Raw genomic sequence first — 27,517 nt, forward strand, 5'->3', positions numbered from 1 at the left:
GAATCACATTAATATTTGGTAAGCGTCTTTGTAATAAAGTTTTAAAATTAGAAAAAAATCAGGACTTAAATTACCTTCCCAAATTACAAAATGACTGCCATATTTTTTTTTCGGTCTGTTATATCTCTATAAATATTAGTTTTATCAAAATTTATGGTTTGCTAAAATATTAAAAATTCTATTTTAAACAAAATGACATTTTATTTTTTTAAATCGGGTAACAAATAGTCGAGATATGGGAGAAAATTGATGTTGTAATTTTGTATCATAATTGTTAGGTCTATTTTTGTGGGAAAATTATTACTTAATTTGATACTAATTTACAATACTAAAATTAACAATAAATAAAAATAAAAAAAATAATATTTCATCGAATTGAACGCAAAGAGGATATGAAAACAAACCAATAATTACAACATCAATTTTCTGCCATAAATCGACTATTTGTTAACCGATTTTCAAATATGAAATGTCATTTAGTTCAAAATAAAAGGCTTTATATTTTAGTAAATAACATAAATTTTGATAAAACTAATTTTTATGGAGATATAAAGAATTAAAAACTAAACGTAGCCGCCATTTTGTAATTTTCGAAGATATTTAAGTCCTGATTTTTTGTTAATTTTAAAACTTTATTACCAAGACGCGTAAAAAATATTAATGTAATTCGTTTATCCGAACTTGAGGTATAAATTTTTATATAAACATAAAATGGCGGACAGGGGAAGAACGAAAGAGAAATTGCCATTTTTCCTGAGGATATTTTTTGTTTAGTTTTTCAAGTAGAATCCGTAAAAGTATACTCAGCCCATCATTTTTGAAACACTTTCACAACAACTGTTGTTTTTTTTTGGTGTTTTACTGTATCCCCCTCCAGTTTAAATATTTTTTGAAAGTCATTTGGAACTATTAAGAATAAGAAATGTTTACATTTTTTTTAAAATTACATATCTAAAATACAGAAAAGATTTTTTGAAAATTTTCTTTTTCTTATTTCAGCTTTTATTGAAGGGGGTATTAATTTAAGAGAAAAATTTTCCCTCCTCTAAAATATATATATGTTTTTTTTTTGTTTTTTACCTCTAATTCTTTTATTTTTTTAATAGTCGGGAAAATCATGCAATATTTTGCCATTTAGTCTTTTTTTTTATGTGATTTCCTAGTAATAAAATCAGGTTGCGTAATTACACGAATAAATACGGTAGTGTCTGCATGTAATATTTTTCCAATATCAACAGATATTTATCATTTATTATTTCTTCTAAATTATTTTTAGTTCCTCCTAAAAAACAAATATTTAAGAACTATCACAATATGAAAAAAAAATGCATCCCGGAGTATTGTTACGTGTTGGAGAAATTAACAATTTTTAATTTAATTTTAGGAATTTTTTGTTATTTAATTGTCCATTTCTAGGAAATTAATTTTTCATATATTTTATCTTGTTTGTTTTTGTTTTCTTCAAATTAACGGGTAAAAATTTATATGTATATATATATATATATTTTTTTTTTTTTTTTTAATTTCATTATTAAGTTGTAGTGATAGAGCTAGCTAGTGGGTTACGTATTTAAACGGGGGATTTTGACTCGCAGTAAAACAGAGAGCCTTGGTGCTTATCTCTAAAAGCTTCACTCATAGTCCCATCCCTCGAATCCCCTACACTCTCTCTTAAGTCCCTCTTGCTCGATGTCCCGCACTCTTCTCCCTTTTGCCGCTCTATCTATCTTTCTCTTACTTGCTCTGGTTCACATCTTTCTTTCCATTTTCTTCCCTCTTGCCCTACACGGCTTCTACTCTCGTCTCATCTGTACACTAATTGCACATTCTTGGCATAGTTTCTGTCTACTCAACCACCCTATACCCTCTCTTAAACCTCTGTTCCTCTTTCAGATCTCTCTCTCACTCGGCTACCCGAGGGACTTATTTTCGCGCTTTACCCTAACTGTACCCCACCTCTTTCCTTTTCCCGTTACATCCCGTCTTTGTCTTTTACTCATCTTCGCCTTTACCGTCTTCCTTTACTGTTCCATCTTTCTTTTTCCGATTTTCATCCTTCCATTTCATTCTTGCAACTTTAAACAGATTTTTTTTTTTTTAATAATTTATGTATTAATATTTTTTTTAATATTATTTCATTTCTTCTTTAGTATTTTACTGATGTATTTGGTAATTTATATATATAAATATAATGTATATTATTGGTATTTTATACATATATATATATATTTATTAATGATTAAAAAAAGAAAGAAAGAAATTGATTGATTTTTACTTCCTTGAACATATTGTGATCGCGAAAAATTTCAGTTTCCAGATTTCAAAGGAAATATTTTGACCATCTTTAAATCTATTTTGACTAGTTTCGGCGTGACGTCTGTACGTACGTATGTGCGTATGTATCTCGCATAACTCAAAAACAATTAGCCGTAGAATGTTGAAATTTTCGATTAAGGACAGTTGAAACATCTAGTTATGCACTTCCCATTTTGATTGTATTCGACTGAATCAAAAGTGTCCGAAAAAAGCTCAAAATCCAAAATAATTTGGATGTTGGACTTTTTTTTAATTGAAGTAAAAGCCGTCCTCGTTGACAACTTATATGTAATACATATACATTACATACAATGTATTACAATTATATGTAATACATATCAAATTTACAGAAATAATACAATTCTTATGATTATTCGTTGTTTAATAATTGAAATCGGGCCGGTAAGAGTTTTGTAATATTTGTTTGGTTTTTTCTTTTTTTTTGCTTATTATATGGAACGCTTAAACATTGTTTATTATCTATTATTGTACCTATATCTATTTTCTATTACATATATGTAACGTGCATTTTTTTAAAAGAAAATTCTAAATTAATAACAGATTTTGATAATAGAAATGTAGTGTTTTATCTTTTTTGATATAGTTTTGTTAAAAACAGTTTTATTTATATTACAGAAACTTTTGTTTTTTGAGCGGAAGAAATTGTATCTGCGAGACTCTTGCCGTACGTTTTACAATTTCATTGTAATTTTTTTTGGATATTACTGCGTTTTGTTAGATTATTCTTTTATTTCTTGTTACGAATTACTGATTGTTATCTTATGGATTTATTATTAAAATTTATTGCTTTACAACAAACAAATTGAATTTCACGGTCAATTTTTTTGTTGATAGTCATATCATTCACTTCATACCATATTTTTCCTTTCTTAATAAAACTAGTATAATCTCTTGTAAACTAATACTTTTATTTTTTTTTAAAGAAATCATGGGAATTAAAAAATTATTTTCATCTTCAATACTTTCATTTACATAATCGCATTTACTGTTAAAATAAGCTGCAGTATATTTTCTTTTAAATTTTTTTATTTCAAGTATATTATCAAGTTTTTGTACGCTACGTAGTACCATCAAGTACTGCTATCTAGCGGCGCGATTCGTAAAGGTACATTAAAAATTGAATAATATGATATATTCGAGTCCCGCGATTTATCAAATGGAAAAAAACTGTGTCTAACAAAATTCGAGATATTTCTTGAAAATATTCTTTATTACTAATCTAATTGAACTGAAATATAAAGTTTTCACGCTTATTTTCCCCATTTTCATTTCACTGTTAGGTTAGATCATGTGTAGTACTGTAAACTAGTTCGTTGACTTCGTCGCCTCTTACCGACGAAGTTTTAACGAACTTCGTGATAAACTGATGAAAATTAAAATAAAAACTGAGAAAATATTGTGTAATATATAAGGATAAATGAATGTACGAAAACTTATTAGAATTTTTTTTTAAAAATAGTACATGTTTTTGTAAGTACTTCGCGATTTATCGTAACTTGCAGGCGGCTGTCATTGATGGCAGGGATAGAACTAACGAAATCACACACGGTTTTGCTATCTTCTTGTTTCGCGCCATATATAGTTTAAAAAATGTATGTAGATTATGTGGTAGAGCACGGCTTTTTCTTTTCTGTTAATTGTAATATTCGCCGCTCTGAAGACAGCGCGCTATGCTTGACGCTGTATTTGAATTTTCCATCATCACCATTTAATTTCGATTTATTTTTACGTAGCTTTTGATTTCTGAAATACTACCTTGAAATCCTTTTAAATCATAATTTATATCAGCCATAATCGTATAGATTGTAAATGACTAATCCCCTGAAATGATAGTGGTATTTAAATATGTAACATCTTAATATTTTTTCACCAAAGTAAGAAATTTCTATTGAAACTATGGATTTTTATATGCTATGCTGTCTGTACTATTTAAAAATAATCTATCTTAAGTATCTTTAAAATTATTGGGCGATTAAAAAAAATTAATACTTTTTTGCATTTTTATGTAAATAAATCTACTTTAAAAAGATAAATCAAGTTGAAATCTCATCTAAATTGATTATTATTAATATTTCCATTTTCTTTTCCACTTGAAACCAAACCGCTTTCGTCTAAAACATATTTTTTTGTAAAGACGTTTCCTACCTAAAAAATGGAACAATAAAGTTCATACAAGTTTAATGGAAACAGTACTTAAAAGATAATAATTTCAATATGATTAGGAAAAAAACTATTTATTTGATGAATTGTAACCGTATGAATCTAAATATGGTTAAAATTATATAGTTGCGCTTCTCAGATCAATGTAACATTTTTTTGTTTTTGGTGAAAAAAGTTTGTTATCATTGCAAAAAATTAGCAAAAAAGCCCCTTCTCGGATATTAAAAATATTAATAAAATAACATTAAAACTAAAATGAAAACAAAAATAATAAAAGAAATGTAACCATTAGGATAAATAATATAACATGAATAACAAAATAAAATACAAAATTTACGGTTGGTTTACATTAGATCATATGAAGTATTAGTGATATTTTTTAGAAGTAACAATTATTTCCTAGTATGCAACAAATGTCCCTTGCTAATTTAAATTTATGACAAGGTCGCATAACATACAGTTCACAAGGCTGTGGCGCACAGTCAAGCGGCAGTCGCATCTTATGCACAGAGGAACGTTTTCTGCTGGTGTTAGGTATCTGTAAGTAGCTATAGTATGTTCTAATTGCAATTGGCAGAGGACCACTCCTCTCAGATGTAACATTGTTTATTAACATGGATAAAATTTTAATTATTGGTAACAAGAATTCTTCTTTTCGTAACAGTGAAATTTCTGGATATTTATTATAAGCTCTTGTGGGATGATCAAATTGATTTTGTTTATAACAAAATAAAGCTGTATTATTTTACTGTGAAGTTCCTTAATAAAACACTTAAGTGCGTCATCATTATTAAATATTTATTATGCCTGTATATTTTCTCATTAAAATACGATATCATCTCTTGAAACTTCCTCAAAAGTCAGAATGACTTTTTCTCAGGTCATTAGCTAGTGTTCATAAGTATGAATCCTTTAAAATAAAATAGAATCCGTTTTCCTATATTTAGAAAATGAAATTTGCTAACTTATCCTTTTTTTTATATTTATGAACATGCAATCTTTTGCTAAAAAGAATATTCACTTACGATGAACAAGTAAAAATATCCACTTCTGTCAAATCAGACAATGGAGGAGTTATTTTCGTATAACTTAACAAAAAACTTCAGCTTATGAGAAAAGCCTGTATTATTCTTTTGTTTACCATTTTTTCATAAATTTCTGAACGATTTGAAAAATCTTCCCACTAATTCATTTAAAATACAATTAAAATATTTTTTTATTGAAACTATATTACTGTATTGATGAATTTTTAAATAATATTAATTGAACAAAAAAAAAACAATTTACCTACACCGCATTCAATGTAAATATGATGTACTCAGATTAATTTTCAGTAATTATTATGGACTTTAAATACATTTATTTTTTATCTTATAATTTATTTTTATATTAATATGTTATCTTACTTCCTGATCTCTATGTAATCTGTTATTATCTTCCAATAAGAATAAAGATTTATTTAATAAAAAATCTGCCAGCAATCTCAGTCATCAATTTTTAAAGATGGGTACAGTTATTTCTCAGTGCTACCCATCTGTTGGTCGATATACAAAATCTGCAGTATGTTCTATGATTACATAAAACAATTGTACTCTTTTTTTTTTTATGATGGACAGCCAAAATTTATTGAAATTTTTCTCCTTTTTAACTATTTTTCCAATCTCATTGTTAATTGATATTACATCAAAATTATAATTTATAACAGTTCAAATTTTAAGTGACATCATATTTTAGTATACAGTATGTTGACAGCTATTGGTTTTTACAGTTTTACTTTGTATAACTAACTCCCGTTTCATCTGTATTCAGTTCCGGTTTTATATAAATTCAGTTTGTCCTTTTTAATTGTACTTCAGTTTGTTTAGACAGGAATAGTTGTATAAAAAAAAAAACCTATATTAGTTTTGATGCTATAAAAACTATAATATTTTTAATAAGTATGATATAACTTTTTGATGTTTTTCCTGTTAAAAGAGAATGCACATGAACAGGAATTTGTCTAAAATGTCACTGAAAATTAAACTCGTATGGACTGTATATACGATGTACCATAAAGAAATGGTTCAGTATAGAAAATATTTTCTATTTTTGGTCAGAACTGAAATAAGAATTTTTTTAAGAGCGAAATGATATATTGAAGTTATGTTATTTCAAACAGAGGGTAGAAATGCGTAATATTTGTTATTACTCCTATTGTTTTTTCTTTAAATAAATTGCATATCACAAAATAGCTTAAAAAAGAATAGGTTTTAATATTCTATATAACTCATCTATGATGTAATTATCCTTTATTTGGAAATTCAGGATCCAACTATCTGAATTTTTTTTTGAAGTCTTATATTTAATGGTAAGAGGTTAGTGATCTTAAAATATTTATTAGTTTTAAGGCTCTCTTTATGAGTTTCAGATAATAATAACATTAATTTTTATAATGATTTTATGTATTCTTTGCCTTTTTTTTGTAGTAAATAACTTTTAATTAGTATCATTATCGTTAATCAATTCTTTTATGTCATAAAATATTTATTATATTTTTATTCTTAGAGTAATAATGTTGATAGTAGTCTATAATTTAAAAGTTACAAAATTTATTACTAATTTTAAAGAGAAAAAAATGGGTTTTTTAAACGTTATTTCTTTATTGAATAAATTTTAATGTTCATGTCTATGTATTTTGATTAAAATAAAACTGCTTAATTTTTTCTTTCTTTCAAAAATTATGTTATTATTACAACAAATAAGTTTGATCTTGAAAGCTAAATGAGATTTTTATTCATTTTGTTGCAGTAAATTTAATGTCACAATAATTTACGTCATATTATACAAATTTTTAATATACAAAAGAACACTTTAGATCTATGAAGAGGAGGAATCAAGGAATCCTTTTGTGCGAATGTATATATAGAAAGCGGTAAAAGTTCACATTCTCTAGTTATGGAAAAAGCATTCGACTATGTCAAATAATAAATTAACGGAATGATATGAGATAATTAAAGCATTGTTTTTAAAGTGTGAAGAATTTGTGAAAAAAAAAAATTGCACAAACTTGTGTAGTTTGAACAATGAGTAGAAGAGGTTAGGCAAGGGTGTTGCTTATCCCTGCCCGACCTTCTTATTTAAGTTAAAGATGTGCTCTAGAAAGAATTTAAAGGATCAGTGTAAAAGGAAAGAAGATCGTAAAAAGTTAATGATGTTATGTGTTTTTAAAAGTTGAAACACAGATATTCAACAGATGATTTTAAAATTAAAAGGCTATGGCAGAATATGACATGAAAATGAATGTTTGGAAAATTAATCTAACGAAGATAGAAGACAATAAATAAACAATTGTCTGCTCAAAAAAAAAGAAGAAAACTAGTAAAACAATACATATACTAATGCGTGATGTTATCAGAAAATTAAAAAGTGAAAACACAATAAAAACAAGAATTATATTGGCTGAAAAGCATTTTACTTGAAACAAACTACTATTATATAGTAAGATGGGGTTAGACTTAGTGTCTTGTGAAATGTTAAATCTGGAGCATACTTCTTTATTAATGTAGAGCAAGGACAGTAAAAAAAAAGGGGGAAATAAAGTCTGGAGGCAATTGAAATGTTATGCAGGAGAATTGGAGAAGATTAAAAGCCAGACTAGATGAAAAGTGAAAAAATTATGTAGAGAATGAGCAAGAACAGAAGCTGAATAAGAACAGTTCAAGTGAAAAAAACTTATTGGCTAGGATATATCATTGTGGAGGGGAGAAAGATTGATATAAACAGTAGTAGAAGATGACTAAGAAAGTCAAGAAAAGATAAGAAATTAGATGATTTAAAGAGAGTGGGTGCAAGTTATTGAAAACTGAAAAGTGTAGCTTGAAGTAAAAGAGAAGGGAGGTAAACAGTGTGCAATGAATCTTTCTCAGGGCAGGGCAATGATATTAATTAAATTAGAAAGCGTTAAAGTCTGTTTGTTGTACATTACTTACAATAATATAAGAGAGGAAAATCATACATCACTTACTTTTATTTGCAAAGAAAGATATTGGACAGTAGGATTCCACCAATATCACTTATCTGTATCGATATTATGTTAACAGAAGACTGCAAAAGTAAAAAATGAAGTAAAATATCATTGCTTAACAAAGTATTTAATAAAAAGAAACTTGTTATGTAGAAGGATGAGTTTAAACTTGGAAAGCATCTTGTGAGTGTTATGTTTGGGATATATCAATGTGATGCATGGAATACTAAGAAAAATTGCAAGTCAGATGATGTTGATAAACATCATCGGATGTCAGATTTTGTTGATAAACATAAAGACGAAAATTATCCTTAAATTATTCATGTAGATGATAAATGTAAATTATGTATAAAAATTATACTGTTGGCTCACCTGAAAAAAAAACCATGATCGACCATAATCTCCTTTTCTTAATAAATAAAGTATAAAACAATAATAAACGAATCTAAATCGATATAGATACAATTACTTAAATTTGCTTAAAAATAATGAATTGTATGTTTTATTTATAGTGTAATAAATAAATTTGATCTTGTTCAAAGAAACTGGTAAATTTGAGAAAATAAAGTGTCAGACAGTAAGAATGAGAAGAGTGAGAGAGATAGAGATATGATAGAAATTGTTAATTGCTAAACAGAGGAATTGTATATTACACAAAGGCAGTACAGCTGTATCTTAGATTAGAATTAACAGCAACAGTATACTTGAAGTAAAATATGGAAGGATGGTGGAGCAGTACTAATGTAATTTCATTGCTTTAAAGCGCTGTGACTTTTACTGACTTACGCATCGGTAGTTACTGTACATGAGTACAGTATGCTTACTTGAATAAGTAAGATAAAATGACAAGACAATCCTGTGTCTCAAATAAATGTTCAATTAACAACATTTTCACTTAAGATGAAGTATCAATTCACAAAATGAAACAAAGAAAGGTTGTTAGTAGGGAGGGTATGCGCATGTGTTAAGTGATACACACATTTTTTGTTTTTACTGTATGATGTGTCTAAAATAAATTCATGCACACACAAAACACAGAACCAGTTTTATTGAAATTTTAGTAATCTTTTATTTTAGGCACCATTCAACATAGGACCATACCTTACTGTAATCGCGCTTCCGTGAATCGGTTAATTTGATAGTTGAGGATTGTAAGTTATGGTATTTGGAAGAGGTCATACAAAGGTGATAGTAGGTTGTGTAAATGCACTTATGGAAATGTCTGCCGAGGTATTTGATCGGTGGCATCCTGACAGAGGCCAAACTGATAACTGTGTTGTGTTATCAAGGTTAGAGTGTCTAAAAGTTGTCCTCTGGTAAAACCCAAAATGGTTAGGAACGGAGGGGTTGGTTTGGTGACTGAGATTGTCACAAGGTCAGTTTCTCTCCCTATGGGGGTCAGAATGTGTGTTTATTTTATAGTGGAGCATCACATATCGTTTATTTATTTATTCTCTCTGGTTATTGCAGGCCTACGCCCAATTACAGTACAGACTTTTGTTAGTTTTTATGGTAGCAAACAAATCTTTGTGACAAAATCCTGACTAGGATGATTTGAATCCAGAACTTCTGGATGAAAATAGAAAAACTCTTCTCTTACAGATGATCTCATCATTGATCCCTCTTCATTAAAAATTAAACCTGTATGTTTGTGAAAATACTTAGAACTACTAATATGACTTATATTCTGTAGTACTTAGTACTATGACTTATATTCTGTAGTACTTAGTACTATGACTTATTACTGTAGTACTTGCTTATATACTGTAGTATACTTATACTACTAATATGTAAGTCATCTTATTAGAGCCAAATTTTATGGAAAACAAATTAAGTTACCTCAAAAAATTAATTTCTTTCTCTCTTCAGTAACAAATTTTGGTAGTTTTAGGTATAGGATTAGATTTAAGTGAAACTTTTTGTTCAGCTGTACTTGCTAATGTGTCACCAGGGGATTTTTTGATACATATCTATTCACTGTATTTATATATATCGAAACCATCCCCATTCATTGTTTGTAATGTTGTTTTTCTATACTACATGCTTTTTTTTTTTTTTTGTCTTCAGTCATTTGACTGGTTTGATGCAGCTCTCCAAGATTCCCTATCTAGTGCTAGTCGTTTCATTTCAGTATACCCTCTACATCCTACATCCCCAACAATTTGTTTTACATACTCCAAACGTGGCCTGCCTACACAATTTTTCCCTTCTACCTGTCCTTCCAATATTAAAGCGACTATTCCAGGATGCCTTAGTATGTGGCCTATAAGTCTGTCTCTTCTTTTAACTATATTTTTCCAAATGCTTCTTTCTTCATCTATTTGCCGCAATACCTCTTCATTTGTCACTTTATCCACCCATCTGATTTTTAACATTCTCCTATAGCACCACATTTCAAAAGCTTCTATTCTTTTCTTCTCAGATATTCCGATTGTCCAAGTTTCACTTCCATATAAAGCGACACTCCAAACATACACTTTCAAAAATCTTTTCCTGACATTTAAATTAATTTTTGATGTAAACAAATTATATTTCTTACTGAAGGCTCGTTTAGCTTGTGCTATTCGGCATTTTATATCGCTCCTGCTTCGTCCATCTTTAGTAATTTTACTTCCCAAATAACAAAATTCTTCTACCTCCATAATCTTTTCTCCTCCTATTTTCACATTCAGTGGTCCATCTTTGTTATTTCTACTACATTTCATTACTTTTGTTTTGTTCTTGTTTATTTTCATGCGATAGTTCTTGTGTAGGACTTCATCTATGCCGTTCATTGTTTCTTCTAAATCCTTTTTACTCTCGGCTAGAATTACTATATCATCAGCAAATCGTACCATTTTTATCTTTTCACCTTGTACTGTTACTCCGAATCTAAATTGTTCTTTCACATCATTAACTGCTAGTTCCATGTAAAGATTAAAAAGTAACGGAGATAGGGAACATCCTTGTCGGACTCCCTTTCTTATTAGGGCTTCTTTCTTATGTTCTTCAATTGTTATTGTTGCTGTTTGGTTCCTGTACATATTAGCAATTGTTCTTCTATCTCTGTATTTGAACCCTAATTTTTTTAAAACGCTGAACATTATATTCCAATCTACGTTATCGAAAGCCTTTTCTAGGTCTATAAACGCCAAGTATGTTGGTTTGTTTTTCTTTAATCTTCCTTCTACTATTAATCTGAGGCCTAAAATTGCTTCCCTTGTCCCTATACTTTTTCTGAAACCAAATTGGTCTTCTCCTAACACTTCTTCCACTCTCCTCTCAATTCTTCTGTATAAAATTCTAGTTAAGATTTTTGATGCATGACTAGTTAAACTAATTGTTCTATATTCTTCACATTTATCTGCCCCTGCTTTCTTTGGTATCATAACTATAACACTTTTTTTGAAGTCTGATGGAAATTCCCCTTTTTCATAAATATTGCACACCAGTTTGTATAATCTATCAATCGCTTCCTCACCTGCACTGCGCAGTAATTCTACAGGTATTCCGTCTATTCCAGGAGCCTTTCTGCCATTTAAATCATTTAATGCTCTCTTAAATTCAGATCTCAGTATTGTTTCTCCCATTTCATCCTCCTCAACTTCCTCTTCTTCCTCTATAACACCATTTTCTAATTCACTACATGCTATACTATAATAATTATTTATTATTTTACAACAAAGAAATTCCATACTCACAATTTTACTGAATCTCAAAAGGCCAAAATTCTTATTTGTTCAATATTATAAAACAGCATCCTGCTGAAACGTTTTTTCATTGAATCTTAATTCTAAATAGCTGCGTATAGTTTTCTAAATGGTATTGTGCTGTCTCTTGGTGCTGTTTTTTATGCCATTTGATGGACCCTCATATACAACGGATGATCAGAAGGTAAGTTACAACCCTCTATGAAACAAACACATATTTATAAGGTAATTTTTTTTTTATTGAACAAAAACTAGATATTTTTATCTGTTTTTCGACATAATCAAGTTTTTCTAAACATTTTTCATAACCTGTGACAAGTTTTTCAGTTTCACTCTCATAAAAATTTTGTCTAATTTCCTTCAACCTGTAAGGACTGCTTCCTTAAGTTCATCATCACTAGCAAAATTTTCCCCAGGTCTCACTTTAGAGGATCAAACAGGTCAGGGCTGTAAGTTAGACGAGACCATATTTACCACTTGAATTTTTGCAGTAATTCGTTTGTCACATGAGCTGAATGAGAAGTAGTGTTGTCTGTTGTCACGACTCCATCGTTCAATCTTCTGGGTCTGCGATTTATAATGGCTTTACACAATTTTTTTAAAGTCTCACAATAAGATTCGGCATTGATTGATGCTCTTCAGGGCCTAGATTCATTGTAAACAACTCCTTCAGAATCGAAAAAGACTGCCAGCATAACCTTTTGAACATGTGGGGATGTTTTCACTTTTTTTTGGCTGCGGAAAATTTTTGTTTCCATTTATGTGATCCTTGTTTAATCTCAGGAGTATAATGAAGCACCCAGCTCTCATCTCCCTGTGATGATTTGCTTCAAAAACTGTGGACCAATCCTGGAATAATGTTGAAGAAAAGAAAGAGCAGACACAAAACATTGATTTTTGTGGTTGTTGGTCAACAGATGTGGCACTCATCGTGCACACATTTACAGTAATCTAGCTGATTGTAAATAATTGCAAACACACTACCATACCTGTTGTTAAGGTCACTTGCAATCTCTCTAATTTTAATGAGCTGGTTACTCAAAATTTCATTCACATGTTCTGCATTACCCCGAGTTTACAGTTGAAGGGCACCCAGTACGCAGTTCATCACTCACATTTGTTCTTCTGTTTCTGAATGTTTGGCACCATTTTGTGATCATCAGGCACGACATTGCATTCTAACCATATACCTCAACAATTTGTTGATGAATTTCACAACAATTGTAATTTTTTGCTCACAAAAATCAGCCTACTGAACACACTTCTATGCTGGATAAAACCTCTAGAAGACACGCCATATTGACAACAATACTACACATGTACTGAATGTAGTACAGAATTACTGCTGAGGGAGTGTGAAGATAACAACACAATCAGTGCTGCCACTACATGACATTAATATATCCCTTTCAGTTCAAGAACACGGCAAGGGTGTAACTTACTTTTTGACCCACCTCTTGTGTATTCAGTATGTTATGTATAAGTTCCAGATGAGATGTCAGTGAAATTGTACTTATTGTTCATGGTCAGATGCTTGAGCCTGACAAATTGTGAGCTATTCAATCTCATTTATTAATTCTATAATGGCCACAAAAATTCAGTTTATTTTATTGACAATATAACAAGGATAAACTAACTTGTATGATATTAAAACTCAAAATCTACAATGACTGCCGCAGAGAATACTTCTAATCAAGTGCCCCAAATGATTTAAATTATGACAAAATAACATTTTAATACTTATGTAGTAATTATTTTTATAATTAATTGTATTACAGTAATTATTAGTTACTACCTGTCAGAAATTTAATTAAATGAAACAAGCTTGTACATTGACAATTAGGAGGTTCTAGCTAATAGACAAGTAATGAATGCTTTTAAAAATAAACATCAACACTAGTTATTGAATTTCTTCCTTTTTCTGCCATCCAGTCTTTTTACTGTTAAATACTGTTTATGCATGTTAAGTAACAGAATTTATTTCTTAAGAATGACAGCTTTACTTATTATTCTTTCCAACAGTCAATCTTTTTTATTTACATATTTGGTTAAATGACCCCTTCTCAAAAATTGCCATATCTACCATATTTAATTTTAGCAGCTTTGCTTCAGATGTTTGTTCCCTTATATGATATATAAAATTCTGATTCAGCTGAAAATTTATTTAACTATTTTAGCTGTATAATTTTAATTTGTTTTGAAATGTGCAGTATCTTTGACAAATTACTTTATTTTTATATGAAATGTTGGAAATGTTTTCCGTCAATCTCAAGACACAGCAGGACATGTCATTCCATGTTCCTAGCTGTACAATGGAGCATTACTTTGTTAAAATCATTGATTTCTCCTCTCCTGTAATGTTCTGTTTAAAATCACCAACGTTGTATAGCATACACTCTTGCCTTCAGATAGTTCTAAACGAAAAAAATCCGGTGCAGCTAAATTGGTGGTCTCAGTGGTCACAAATTTCTGTTGATGATGCGGTCATCAAAAAAATTTTTGATCAAAGCCATGGATTACCATGAATTTTGATATATCATTCCATTCTGTTAAATATTCTTGGTGTACGTCAGTTTCATCTAGTTGTTCAATGAATAATTCTGTGAAAATGTGGCTATGGTCTGCAGTATTTACAGTTCCATCAAAAAATATTGGACCCGCTATTCTCTCTGCTGATACAGCAAACTAGATTCCAACAGGTGCATAGGATCTTTATGCTTGGGTGCGGATGTTGTTAGCTCAAATCTGCATGTTCTACAAGTTGACATAGCCAGACAAATGGAACCAGGTTTCATCTATGGATCTGTAACTGATGGTTTACAACCGTCAGATTTGTAACAATGGCTCCCTGGAATCATTAACAACTTTGCATCCTTTGGCCGTAATGGATTCCAACAATTCATTCAACAGCTGTCATCCTTCTCAACTTTAACTTAATTCACAATTCTTTTACCTATTGAGGATGAGAGTCCACTCTCCTGAGACTGACACCTTAAAGACTTACCAGCTGACTGCATAAGTCTCACCTGAACATCTACTATAATCTCTGGCAGTTTAGGTGAACAATATTTTACAGTTTCATTCAGAAGAATGCCAGTTGTTTCCAATTTGCAAAACAGCGACAGTATTGTGTTCCTGATTACCATATCAAGAAATAGTATCTAGTACCCATTTATGATGCTAAAATTGAATTTGTTATTCAGTAATGTTTCACATCGAATATACATTGCTGTTATGTGTATTGCACCTCAAAGCAAAATAATGATACTATTCTGGAACAATATCATCAACAACACAGTTATAAGCAATAAAGAGCAGATAACTGATATGTGCACTATCTCATAACACATAAATAAAATAGCTTGTGAATGAACAGTTGCAGTGAATTAATAAAGAAAATTTTCGGTTTTATATGAATCGCTGTTTAATGCCTTTTGCAAAACTTTACATTCATGTATTGCATTTCTTTCTTCATAAATAAATACATACCTGTAGAATCTATTTCCCCATTACGTATACATTCGTTAACTAAATATCTTTTTATTCATATTCTGTTGTAGGAATTTAAACAAAATGAAATGTAATCTCATTAAAATTCATGTAATCCATGCATCAACTTTCTAAGATTGTCGGATTGAGTAGAATTGTGTTAGTTGAATAAATATGTTAATAAATAAAATTAAAACTGGATATTGGAAAGCTTTAAGTAGAAAGCTATCAGTGTAACATTTTTAAGTTTATTATTCTACAGAAAATGATTACCTATAAAACGGATATAAACAAAGAAACTGTGTATTAGGTTACCAGCAAAAATAAAATAAAATATTGTTGTCTTGTCTTAATTCTTTGTCAGATTGCTAGAACTAGTCCTTCTAGTCTGGGATGTTGACAGTTCAAGATCTGGCCAAACCAGTTAACACTTCATCTGGCCCTTTGATATTACCCCTGGCTAACATTCCGTTAGAATTCTAATTAATAGCATATTCTGGCTCTGAAGTCTATGGTTATAATTTGTAACAACTGCAGGTACATTAATTTCATGTGCAAAGGTTACAGCTGTCTCCATACCCTGAGTAAGGAAAGCTGAATTAGATGTCTGAACACTTTGTTTTATATTATCATGCAGTTCTGTGGAAATAAGTAACTTTGGAGTTCACCATACAAATGACCTTTACATCTACAACAGCAACTGGCATACTTTCAATTCCACATATTCAGTCATAATTATCAGTCATCATTTTAGAAGAGGTATTATCATGAGAGAAAATTTAAGTACTTGTGAAATGTTTCTACAATTGTACACTTCTATGAAACAGCAGTTGGTTCTTTAATGTAGGTAGTATTTAAAATGCTTTAACCATACCAGTTGTGTGATATGACATGAATTACAAGATACTCCCTAACCTGACATAAACATTTTCATGAATTTCTTGCCACCCCATGCTATACGTACTAGGGAAAGCAAAGAGGTACTTTCCTGTTGCCTTCTTCACTGAAGTATACTGATATGATTGCATATCAATAAACCAAGCTTATTAAAATGCATTTGATTTCAATTGTAAGTGTGATACCTTCATTTTGTTTATCATCGGGATTGGTTGTTTATTATAAATGATTACTCTCAGGGAAAGTGGATTGACCAGTACTCTATTTATCTTAGATATTTAATGTGTGTCATAGCCATAAAAAAGATCAAGACTGGTAATGTAAAAGAACAGATTAATGTAATGTCTTTTTATTATGCAACAGTGCATTATATAAACTGCTTTAATTCAGAAGACAAGATTAATTTAGGTAGTGCAGATAATTCTTCTATCACTGTATCTGATAATTTGGATTTTACTTGGTAGAATTGTATTGTGTACCTTTTACTAGATTTGAGCCGAAGTCTTGTAGCAACTCAAAGATGATTCTTATTACATACCAGGTGTTAGGTTAATAACATAACCTGACATGCGTAATATTTAATATTAATGGTGAAGTTTTATTTCAAGTAACTATATTTTCTCTTGTCCTTTCAAAGCAGATTAAGTTTGGTATTTTTTTAAAATGTTTATTGTTGGTTCAATCCATCTCTGTTTAAAAATGAACAAAAAAAGTTCATCTTATTTTCTTGATACAAGGGTATGAATTAAAATAAACAAAATAAAAGCTTTTCTTAATTAAAACTTATAAAATTTTCAAACTTATTTAAAATTGCATAGAATAATTATTTAATTAACTTTTTTTATTTTTTAATGTACAGGAAGGAATGAGCTGATAGCAAGATATATTAAACTACGTACTGGTAAAACTAGAACGAGAAAACAAGTCAGTTCACATATACAAGTACTAGCTAGAAGAAAACTAAGAGAAATTCAAGCGAAATTAAAAGTGGTTAGTAAAAAAAAATTAATATATATATTTTTTTAATTTGCATGATAAAAATACTGAATAAGTAATTAAATTTATTGTTAGTTTTGATGCTTAAATTAATTGTAAAAATTAAAACTATTTTTAGTTGTTAGTGGGCTTTAAAAATGGAGAGTGATGACCTCTCCAGTTAGGGTCATGTGATGTATTCCTTAAGTCCATAATGTTTAATAAGAGATATACAGTAAAATGCTAAGTCTGTATATTTCATATTTTTCTCTATTTTTTTTCTTTAATTTTTAAAGAGAACTGTATATAAAGTAAGTGATGTAAATGTTAAAATAAAATAAGAAAGAAAAAAGTCACCCCGTATACAGATTACATTTATACGTGTATGTGTGTGTGTGTTTCTTTTTTGGTTAGTTTGAGATAGATTGCTGTTTGTCTCTAAAAGAAACGCCAGTATTACAAAGAACTGCGACTAGAATTTCCAACTTAGTTGACGTATGGGAATTATTAGTTCACTGTACGTAGCTTTGGCCACTGCAGTTTTATTCTATGTTCTAGACTTTATTCGCTGAGACAATTTAGATGTTGTTAAATCATCAGATTGAGTAATGTAGTTTACTGTCTTTCTCACAGCCCATTGAGGTATTTGATAATGTATTGAGGGAGAAATTCAAGGTTTGCCTAAAATGAAACCAAACGTTTGTAATAACATGACATTATATCAATACATAGTGACATTAGTGATTATATCAATACACTATGTACCAATACATAGTGTATATCAGTACATAGTTAATTAATAGTTATATAATACATAGTTAAATATTCCATTTTTACTATAATACTTTTGTTTCATTTCCATTCTATGGGCTTAAAAATGAACCCTAGTTTTGTGCTTACAGTGATTTTTTTGAAGTAAAAGAAATTAAGTGTATTGAATACCTACGTTTTTTGAATGAAATTGTTTCAAATCAGGCAAGAGTTTTACAGAAATTAAAAATTGAAGAATGTTTGAACTGCGTGTAATGTCATGAAACTTGTTTATTGTTTTTATTTTGTTTTTTTTTTTAATCTCATATCAAGCAGGCAAAGTTGCTCAAAGGTGAAGGAGATTTTGAATTTGTTTTATTTTAATGGTACTGTTCATTATGACTGTTCCATATAGGAGCAATAAAAAATTTTATTTGAAAGTAATCTGGTGTTTGATTACTTGATTAAGTAATCTAGTGTTAGTAAAAAAGGAAGAGGATACATGAAGCGTGGACAATCAGAATATGAATGCTGAAATACGACAATGCTTCTGTGTATTTTGTACTCCTGATTTGATATTTTTTGCAAACATTAATACAATTGTCGTAGCTAATTTTCTAGAATCATAGAGGCTAGAAGATTCTAGACAATATAAGAGATTAAAGAACATTTGCAAAATATTCTATAAAACACACACCAGTACATATTCCAACTGTTGAAAAAACAGTGGAAGAATTGTATTAATAGTAGAAGACATTAACTTGAAAGCAATAAATCTAATTAAGTAGTATATAATAAGTAAATAAAATAATTCTGAAAAAGACATTCTTTTTGGATGAAAGTCATACTGATGAATATTCTGGAATGCAAGTATAGTTTGTTAGAGTAATCTACCCTATCTATGGTGGCAAGAATACAGAAATATAATCGCTTGAAAGGAAATAGAAGAAAGTAAACGTAAATTTAGAATTGCGACAAGGCTGTTGTCTTTGCTGTATCCTTAATGATACATTGATCAAAGCTTGACTTGAGTGAATAAATTATTTTCTGTTTTGCAGTTGAGACACTGGGAGACAGCAGACTGTATTCATAGTTAAGCTTTCAAAAGATCAGACTGTCGCAAAAGTAATCCATTATTTAAATTACAGACGATACATTATTTAAATTGCTAATTTGTTTAATCTAAAGGTGAATGAATAAATCAAAGTTATGGAGTTCTTTGTAGAAGATCATGTTCGGTCAGGTATTATTTATATTAATCAAGTGAGTGGATTAAGGTAGCTGGCTCACGATATTTCTTACCAGTGAGAAATAGATATTTATAAGAGGATTAAGCTATTTAATTACACTAATGGTGTAGTTAAGAGAACATCAAAGACTAACGTTCTTTGGGGTAGTCTAATCAAACTGTACAGGGTTATATTTATTATTGTATCTTTAAATGAAAGTAAAATATAAACATTGATGTCAGTACACAGATAAAGAATGCGAATAAAAGATATAGAAATGAGATTTTCTACGATGATAGCTGGGTGAAATATACTAGGTTTGAAGAGAAATGATAACAATTTCTGTGATTCTCAGAGGTTATCCAAATTCTTTCAAGAAGATCATGGAACCAGTTATTGTTCTGGAGCTTTACACGTAAAACCAGTTAATCTGCTTTTTAAATTATAAAATGCTTGCTTAATATGCCTGTAGACGTTCAAAATATTTTTAAACATAAAATTCATTTTGAACCATGTTCTTCATTGTCAGTTATTTGTAAACTTAAATGAAGGTTTATCGATAAAAATATTTGTCGTTTAAGAATAGTGCTGCATTTTAAAAAACAAAATAAAAAAGAGTTCTGAATATTAAAAAAAAATAGTGCGTTACCACAAATTCTGGCCAGCATATGTATTAATACAATAAAATTATAAATTTGTTTACCCACTGGTAATTCTTGACATGGACCATATTATCAATATTATTAAAATTTCAAAAGATATCAAGTGATGTAAATTTTAACTTAATTATTATTTAGATTATTGTCATTATATTTTTATTTAAATCAAATAATTTTCATAAATAATTATTTTCCTTTCATAAATTAGTTTCTTTATTGGGACAGTTCTTTAAAATATCCTAAAATGTGCTAAAATTAATTTTGTGATACAACCTGTTGTTTGAAGGTGACAATTAGCATAGAATCAATCGGTTACTTTACTATGTTTTTTAAATGCGTGATCGGTATACCATTGACTGTCTTATCTTACTGTTCTTTGTCTACATTGCATGTAATCATGTAAAATCTTTATTTTGTTCTTTAGATATTTATTTAATTTAATTTTTTATTAAACCAGTGTGTAGTTGTTTTTTTTTAAATATTCCCTATTTTTATCATATTATCACCTCCTGTAAATGTTATTATGTATGAAATTGGCATTTTTTATTTGCATAGTCACTTTTTTAAATCATTTTTACTTTTTATTTTTTTTAAAGAAATTTTCTATTAAGGATATGTTATTTTTTCTATTGGTGTTCCATTTTTTTTAATTTTATTGGATCTAAATGGTAATTAATTAGTTTATGAATTATACAGTGAAACACAATGATGTTTGGTTTGGTATAGTATATAGTATATAGTATAGTTTAAAAAAAATTTTTTTTTTTTTTTCTTTTTTAAATTGTACTTTACAACTAACTGACAGTAAAACAAAATTTGACACTTTGAAATTTATTTTAATTGTTAGAATTATTTGGAATGTCTATAATTTCATTAGCGAGTAAATATTTTGTAATTTTTAGAATTTAATTCTTCACAAACTTGTAAAAAGTTGATTGTAATAAATCTCATAAAACTCTTGATGAATGATGAGAGCATTATTATGTGTATGAATTTTTTTTTTCTCCAACCAACTGAAGTGGAAATGGAAAATTTCTTGAAACTGGAAAAGGAAATGTAGTTAGATTTATGGTAGAAAGTGTTATTATTATCTGTAAAAAAAATAAACGTTTAAAAACAAAAAAATTAATTTATTGTTTCTTTACATTAAAATTAAGGAAATTTTAATTTTATTACCTATTTCTTTAGCTGAAATTATTTAATAGGAAAAAAATTATTATTTATTCATTTTTTTATGTTAATATTTCTTTTTAATATTTTATTTTATTATAAAGTTTTAAATAATGATAAGGTTTTGCTAAATGTAATTTAATATCATTTCTAGTTTTTATGTAATAGGTTTATATGTGTGTTACAGTTTATTTTATTTATCTTTTTCAAGGTTAACGACTTCAATTTATTTTTTTTAAAATGTTAATCGTTATTTATTTTTATTTAAAGTTTCATTAATTTTTTTTATGAGTATTGTTATTTATTTTATGGTTTATTTTATTCCTAAAGTTTTTAATTTAGCTATTAATTTTATTTATTTACTTTTTATATATTACATCAAATTTTTCTGCATTATTAAAATTTTTAAAAATCCGTATTCAAAAAATTTACTGATTGATTTTGAAATTAAGAAGAAATATTATTTTATTGTTATTATTATTTTTAATATAATTTATAAAAGCAAAAGTTGTGAGATCGTAGAAAGCTTTAATTTTAAAATTAAAACTATATCTGAATTTTAGAGGGAAAGGAACAGTATTTTTTTTTTAAATATTTTTTGTATATCAAACACGTTTTACATGAACAAATATTTTTACATTCTAATAAATAAAAATATAATAAAAATAAGATGTACAAATTGCTAATGAAGTTATTTTTTGATAATCTAGTAATGTTGTTGCATAATTAAATGCAAATTCTATATCATCAGAGGCATGTTAATTTCTAATGTTTATTAAAAGAGTATAGTAATATCCAAATAGATGTCAACATTTCCCCACTCCTTTTATTCTTTATTCATAAGAATTTTTTTATACTATTGTAAAATGGTAAATATCTGCATTAGAAGAATAAATGTTAAACAAACATAGCGGCAGTACTGCTTTTAAGATTTCCACGTTGCCGTTCTTTTTTCACATCCTGAAAGGAGAGTTAGAAATCCTTTCATGCTATTTAAAATTAACGATATCACTTTTTTTGTTTAAGGGTATCAGTGCATTCTTTCGTAAATTTTTAAATTATTGTAAGTATTGCCATTGGTATTATAAATGATGTATCAAATAGCTTGCAGAAAAAACATTTTTATTGAAATGCTCAGGTTTAAGCCACATTGTCACATTTTAATTTTAAAATGTAATTTTTATTATTTAAGCTTGCAAGTATTAATTTTTTTTATGAAGAAAGATTTTTTCTTTTAATTTTTATTTTCTTTATTCATTGCTTACCTATTAATAACAATTCAAGTTAAATGTAATGTGAAGTACTGGTTCTGAATGTTATTGTTTTTAAAGAATATGCTTATACTCATTTACAGAGTTTGTTTGTAACTTGAGTCTATGATCCCTAGATAAGCAGTGGTAGTTATAATTAATTGAAAATAGCAGTGAACAATATAAAAGATTTCTCAAGTACTTTGGTTTTTAACAAAAAAAAAAGTGTTCTTACATCAATGAAAATCTCTGTTTGATTTTCTTTTTTATAATTTGATTCTCTTATTGTAATAGAAAGAGTCTTGTTATAAATCAAACCGTTTCATTTGCAATAAGACATTAATCCAGCTTTCCAATAAAATTATTGCTTTGTCTTTTTCTACCTTTTAAACCATTTCTTTTGAGAATGACTCAAGGATCTTGAATTGGTCTAATACTTGTTCCATAGTGAATCCATCATCCTTTTCACATCAGTTTTCTTTTACCTCTTGGGAGTTCCATCTTGGGAAAAATTTTGTACCCTCAACTTTTCCCAAAACATTTATTCCCCTTTTCATTTTAAGTCCTTTCTGTTCTTATCTTTTCAAATATTCTTCAGCGTTTTCAATTTAGAGAATATTCAACCCATTTAAGAATCTGATATGGAAAAAATATTGCCGCTCACAAAAATCCCCATGTTCAGTCTTCACTCTTGCTTACAACCTCTCAGATTGGTAATATTTGATATCCAGAATTATTAAAAAATTACTTTTGCTTCAGTTAAATAGATATTTTTATTGAAAAATACATACAATTATCCTTTCTAAATGTAATTTTGCATTAAGAATTATTTGAATTAATTACACAACTACACCATTCCACTAGACTTAATGGAGGATCTGCTCTTCCTTTAGTTGCCTCTTATCATAGATGGAAAATTTCCACTTATGTATTCTACAACACATGCTTCTACAGGGAGCAGAATATTGTAACATGATTAAAATAGTCTTTAACAGTCAAATAATTTATAGACACTTAATAAATATTGTGGTGCTATTAATTAATATATCTATGCAGATATTAATTAGTATGAAATTTTCATGTATTCATGATTTTTGCTGAGAATATTATTTTTACAATTTATATTATAATTTACTTTTGTATTCGTCCTATGTTAAATAATTTTTATAAAATGAATTAAGATTTTATGCCATTCCCTGTGTAAAGTTAGTTTTTGAATATAATAAATACTTTTGACGATTAACTGTACATCTAAAACATGTATTATATACTGTTATAAATAAAAAATAAGTTTCGTTTAGTGATTACAGTGTCAGACTGCCTATGGTAAATTCCAGTGAAGAGTCTTTTCTAATTGATTCATTCATTCTTCTTAACACAGAATTTAATGTCATCTTAAATTGGTTCACTTGATTAAATGTCATGTTAATTCAAGATAGAAAGTTGAGAGATATGTAGCAGTTACTGAATTCAGACAAGTATTTCTACATTTTTGTTAATTAAAGTTGTTTTACTTGCATGTATTTGCTAATGCTGTCTGTAGATGTATTTTGAATTATCTATCTGTCAATTTTCATAAAAGTGAAAAAGAAGCAGTTTTTATTTAAAAGGAATGAACAGAGGTTAATTATTTTCATCAAAAAAAGTTTTGGAACGCCATGAAATTCTTCAAATTTATCAAACTTAAACGCCTTTCTAATTGGCCTAACAAAAAAAGCATTTTTGTTAATCATAATATTGTCCTGTATTTATGCTAGAATTGGATTTATAACTCAAGGTGATGAAATTAGTATAATTTTTTTTTTAAATCCTGTATCAAAATTTAAATAACAAATAAAACGTACTATTTTGTAATTAAAAAAAGTTAGAGAATTGAATAGCAAGGATATACACTCACTATTATCACCAGTAAACTGTATTTTTAATAAAATTTACTACAGCTGTCTTGTACAGATCAGAACATTGATATTGTTTGTATTCCTTAATTTAATAGTTGCTGAAACATTCATTTTTAATCCAGAAAAAACCTATCAGACTTAGTAATGACTCCTGGAAAGTCAGATGCATTAATAGATCAATGTGTTTTTCTATAATCAACCATTCTAAATTACCATTTGACTCGGAAATGAAAATTTTACTTTGTTATATAAAAACATAATTTTTTTAAAAATAATTTGTTTTATCTTGCAGAGAAAATTAGTTACAAGTAAAATATTAAATATTCTATTTGTTTCTTATCTTTTCATCCAAATCAATATAAACAAAAACATAGGTCCTGTGTCTATATTTAAAATATTAACAAATTTTCAGCTGAATAAAGTAATATTAAAAATAAATAATAAAATTAATATTTTAGTTAAAAAAGTTTATTTTTAAAATAATTGGGTTTTCGTAAATAAATTTGTAGGGTCAACTCTCGCTTTTTTTTTATTAATGTATATTATAGGTGGTGCCACAGGACCATGCCGCAAAGGAGAAAGCCCTACAAACAATGTCAAGTATGTCATCCGCACAGATAGTCTCTGCTACTGCGATACACAACAAAGCGGCTGCTGCCGGATTGGCAAGCCTTGGTCTTGCATCTCCTGCTTCATATCCTGGAGCGGTGAGTAATACTTATTAAAATAATGTGTTCTGAATGGTGAAGTGGGAAATAACTAATAATTAAAACTCATAAAGAATTATAGTCAATTACATAAATGCTTTTTTTAAATAATCACTCTTACTACTGTTTTTTATTACTGATAATTTTAAAATATTTTCTCAAATTTTTTTTGTGAAATTGAGCCCATGTTCTTCTTAAGAGTTTAAAAGTTGTACAATAAGGACTTTTTTCCACCATCACCAGTTTTAGACAAACAAGCAAGCACCATTTCTATCATTTACTATATAGTATTGGGTGTTTCTCTCTTTTTTTCATAGTTTATCTGAAAATAGTAAACAAATTAAAAAAAATAAATAAATCTGTGGCTTAAACCTGATTTTATTTTAAATATTAATTTTATTTCAGTAGATTTAGATTGTAGATGGAGAAGGGGTTTAGTTTTATCCATTTAATGCTTCATTAAGCAATTTCTGATATAAGAGAGATATATTCTGGAGAATTTCTGTAGCAGAATGGTAAAAGTCTCTGATTTTCATCTGCAATGTTCTGGGTTTGAATCCCAGTCAAGCTTTGAATTATTCTTATGTTGTATAATTCTTCTTCCACAAAAAAAAAAATATATAAAGACTGTTTAGTCTTTCATTATTCATAGAATAAGTAAATAAATCAACTCGGTTAATATAAAATTTCTGTAATTAAAATATCATCAGATATTTTGTTAACGTTAGAGATATGTTAAATGTCCCTAATGCAGGTTTGTCGAAAGATATATCCCTATATATATATTTCTTAACATGCAATGTTAAAAAAAATACCTTATACTTTTCCCTTTGGATTTTATTAAATCGGTATTGGTTTTATTTATTCATAAAAATTTATTAAACAATTGGCACTATTACGGGACACATAAGATCAATTTACTGTTTTCCAATATATATAAAATGGAGAATTTTATTTAAATAAATGTTTACCTCTTTAGGAAAATCTTCTTTTATACTTGTGTTCATTTCTTGAAACAATTTTCAAAAATATGAAAATGGAATCAAACATCAAAAAATTTGCAAAAATTCTTAAAGCAATTCACTTTTTTTTTAGGCAGTTATTATTTTGTATAGGAATTATTAAATGGTTTAACAGTTTATGCTGTTATTTTATATTTAGTTGTTACAACAATAAATTAATAACTAACTAAAACCCTTAAGATGAAAAACAACATTTCTGAACAAACCTATAAGGAAGAATTTTTAATTCATAAAATTCCATCAAGGACACGTAGCTGCTTTATTGGTTACTGTTTCTAACATTTGTAGATGGAACCTTTGGTGGAGGCTGATTGAATCCTCAATATACTTTTAAGACTGAAGGAATTAAAGGACAGAGAAACAGGAAAGGATCTCTGAGGGAAGCAAGGGAATAGATTAGGATTAGGAGGAGCCAGTACATTCAGTTACCAGTTTAGCTTTTTTTACAATCCCTGGATAGGAAACAGATTTGAGGTCAATTGTTTAGAATTACTACCTTGCTAAAGCTACTTTTTAAGAAGCAGCTTCCCTGAAGGCTTTTAGTACCAGTTCCATGCTGTAAATGAAATGAGAAGGGTAGCTGATCCAGTTTCTTTGGCATTTGTACAAGGAAGAAGGAATAAAGGATGATTTAAGGAAAAGAAGGGGTAGGATTAGTCAAACCAGGATTGAGCTACCAGGATAGTTTTTCCACATTATGCAATCGCGTTTTTAAGCCAGACTGACACACTGTAGTTGAATAAACATAATAACAAATGAAGTCTATGAAACCTAACATATTAACAGCTCTGACAGACATATGTATTCAGCACTGTCTATTTTGTTGTTGAGTAGGTGAAATTTTTCTTGTCAGAATTAAACTAAAATTTATTAAAAAATTATAATTCTGATAATTTTTGTTGGTGGAATTTGGACTTGAAAACTTGAAAAGGTTTACCTTGTTACTAGAAAAGTGATTAAAATCTATCTGTAGGGTACCTATTAACATCTTTAAAAAAAATGTTGCATTTTAATATTTCAGATTATCATTACTTTACTAAAACTAGATAAAAATTGTAAGTAGTTTGGTTTTCTTGTTGCTTTTAAAATGGAATAAAATGTAAATAACTGCCATTTGTATTATTATTTTATTCCTACTTATCATTTAATATTTGTTTGTTTGAAATTTTAAATATACCTTATCATGCGTCTCTATTGCTTAAGTAACAATTTTTTGTTTATTTTTTTAATTATAACAAAAGCTTTTTATGTAAATGAATATACTCGTGTTTATGTTTACGTA

General features: G+C 28.3%; 1 protein-coding gene across 1 annotated transcript in view; it reads left to right on the forward strand.

The window, feature by feature from the left end:
- sd (TEA domain transcription factor 1 homolog scalloped) overlaps positions 1-27,517 on the forward strand; it is a 533,558-nt gene that overhangs the window by 482,975 nt on the left and 23,066 nt on the right. The window contains exons 3-4 of the mRNA XM_075378254.1: positions 17,435-17,565; positions 25,055-25,213. Of these exons, the coding sequence (XP_075234369.1) occupies positions 17,435-17,565; positions 25,055-25,213 (290 nt within the window). The remainder of the gene's footprint in view (positions 1-17,434; positions 17,566-25,054; positions 25,214-27,517) is intronic.

Source organism: Lycorma delicatula, chromosome 11 (assembly GCF_047948215.1).
Source record: "Lycorma delicatula isolate Av1 chromosome 11, ASM4794821v1, whole genome shotgun sequence".
Lineage (NCBI taxonomy): Eukaryota > Metazoa > Arthropoda > Insecta > Hemiptera > Fulgoridae > Lycorma > Lycorma delicatula.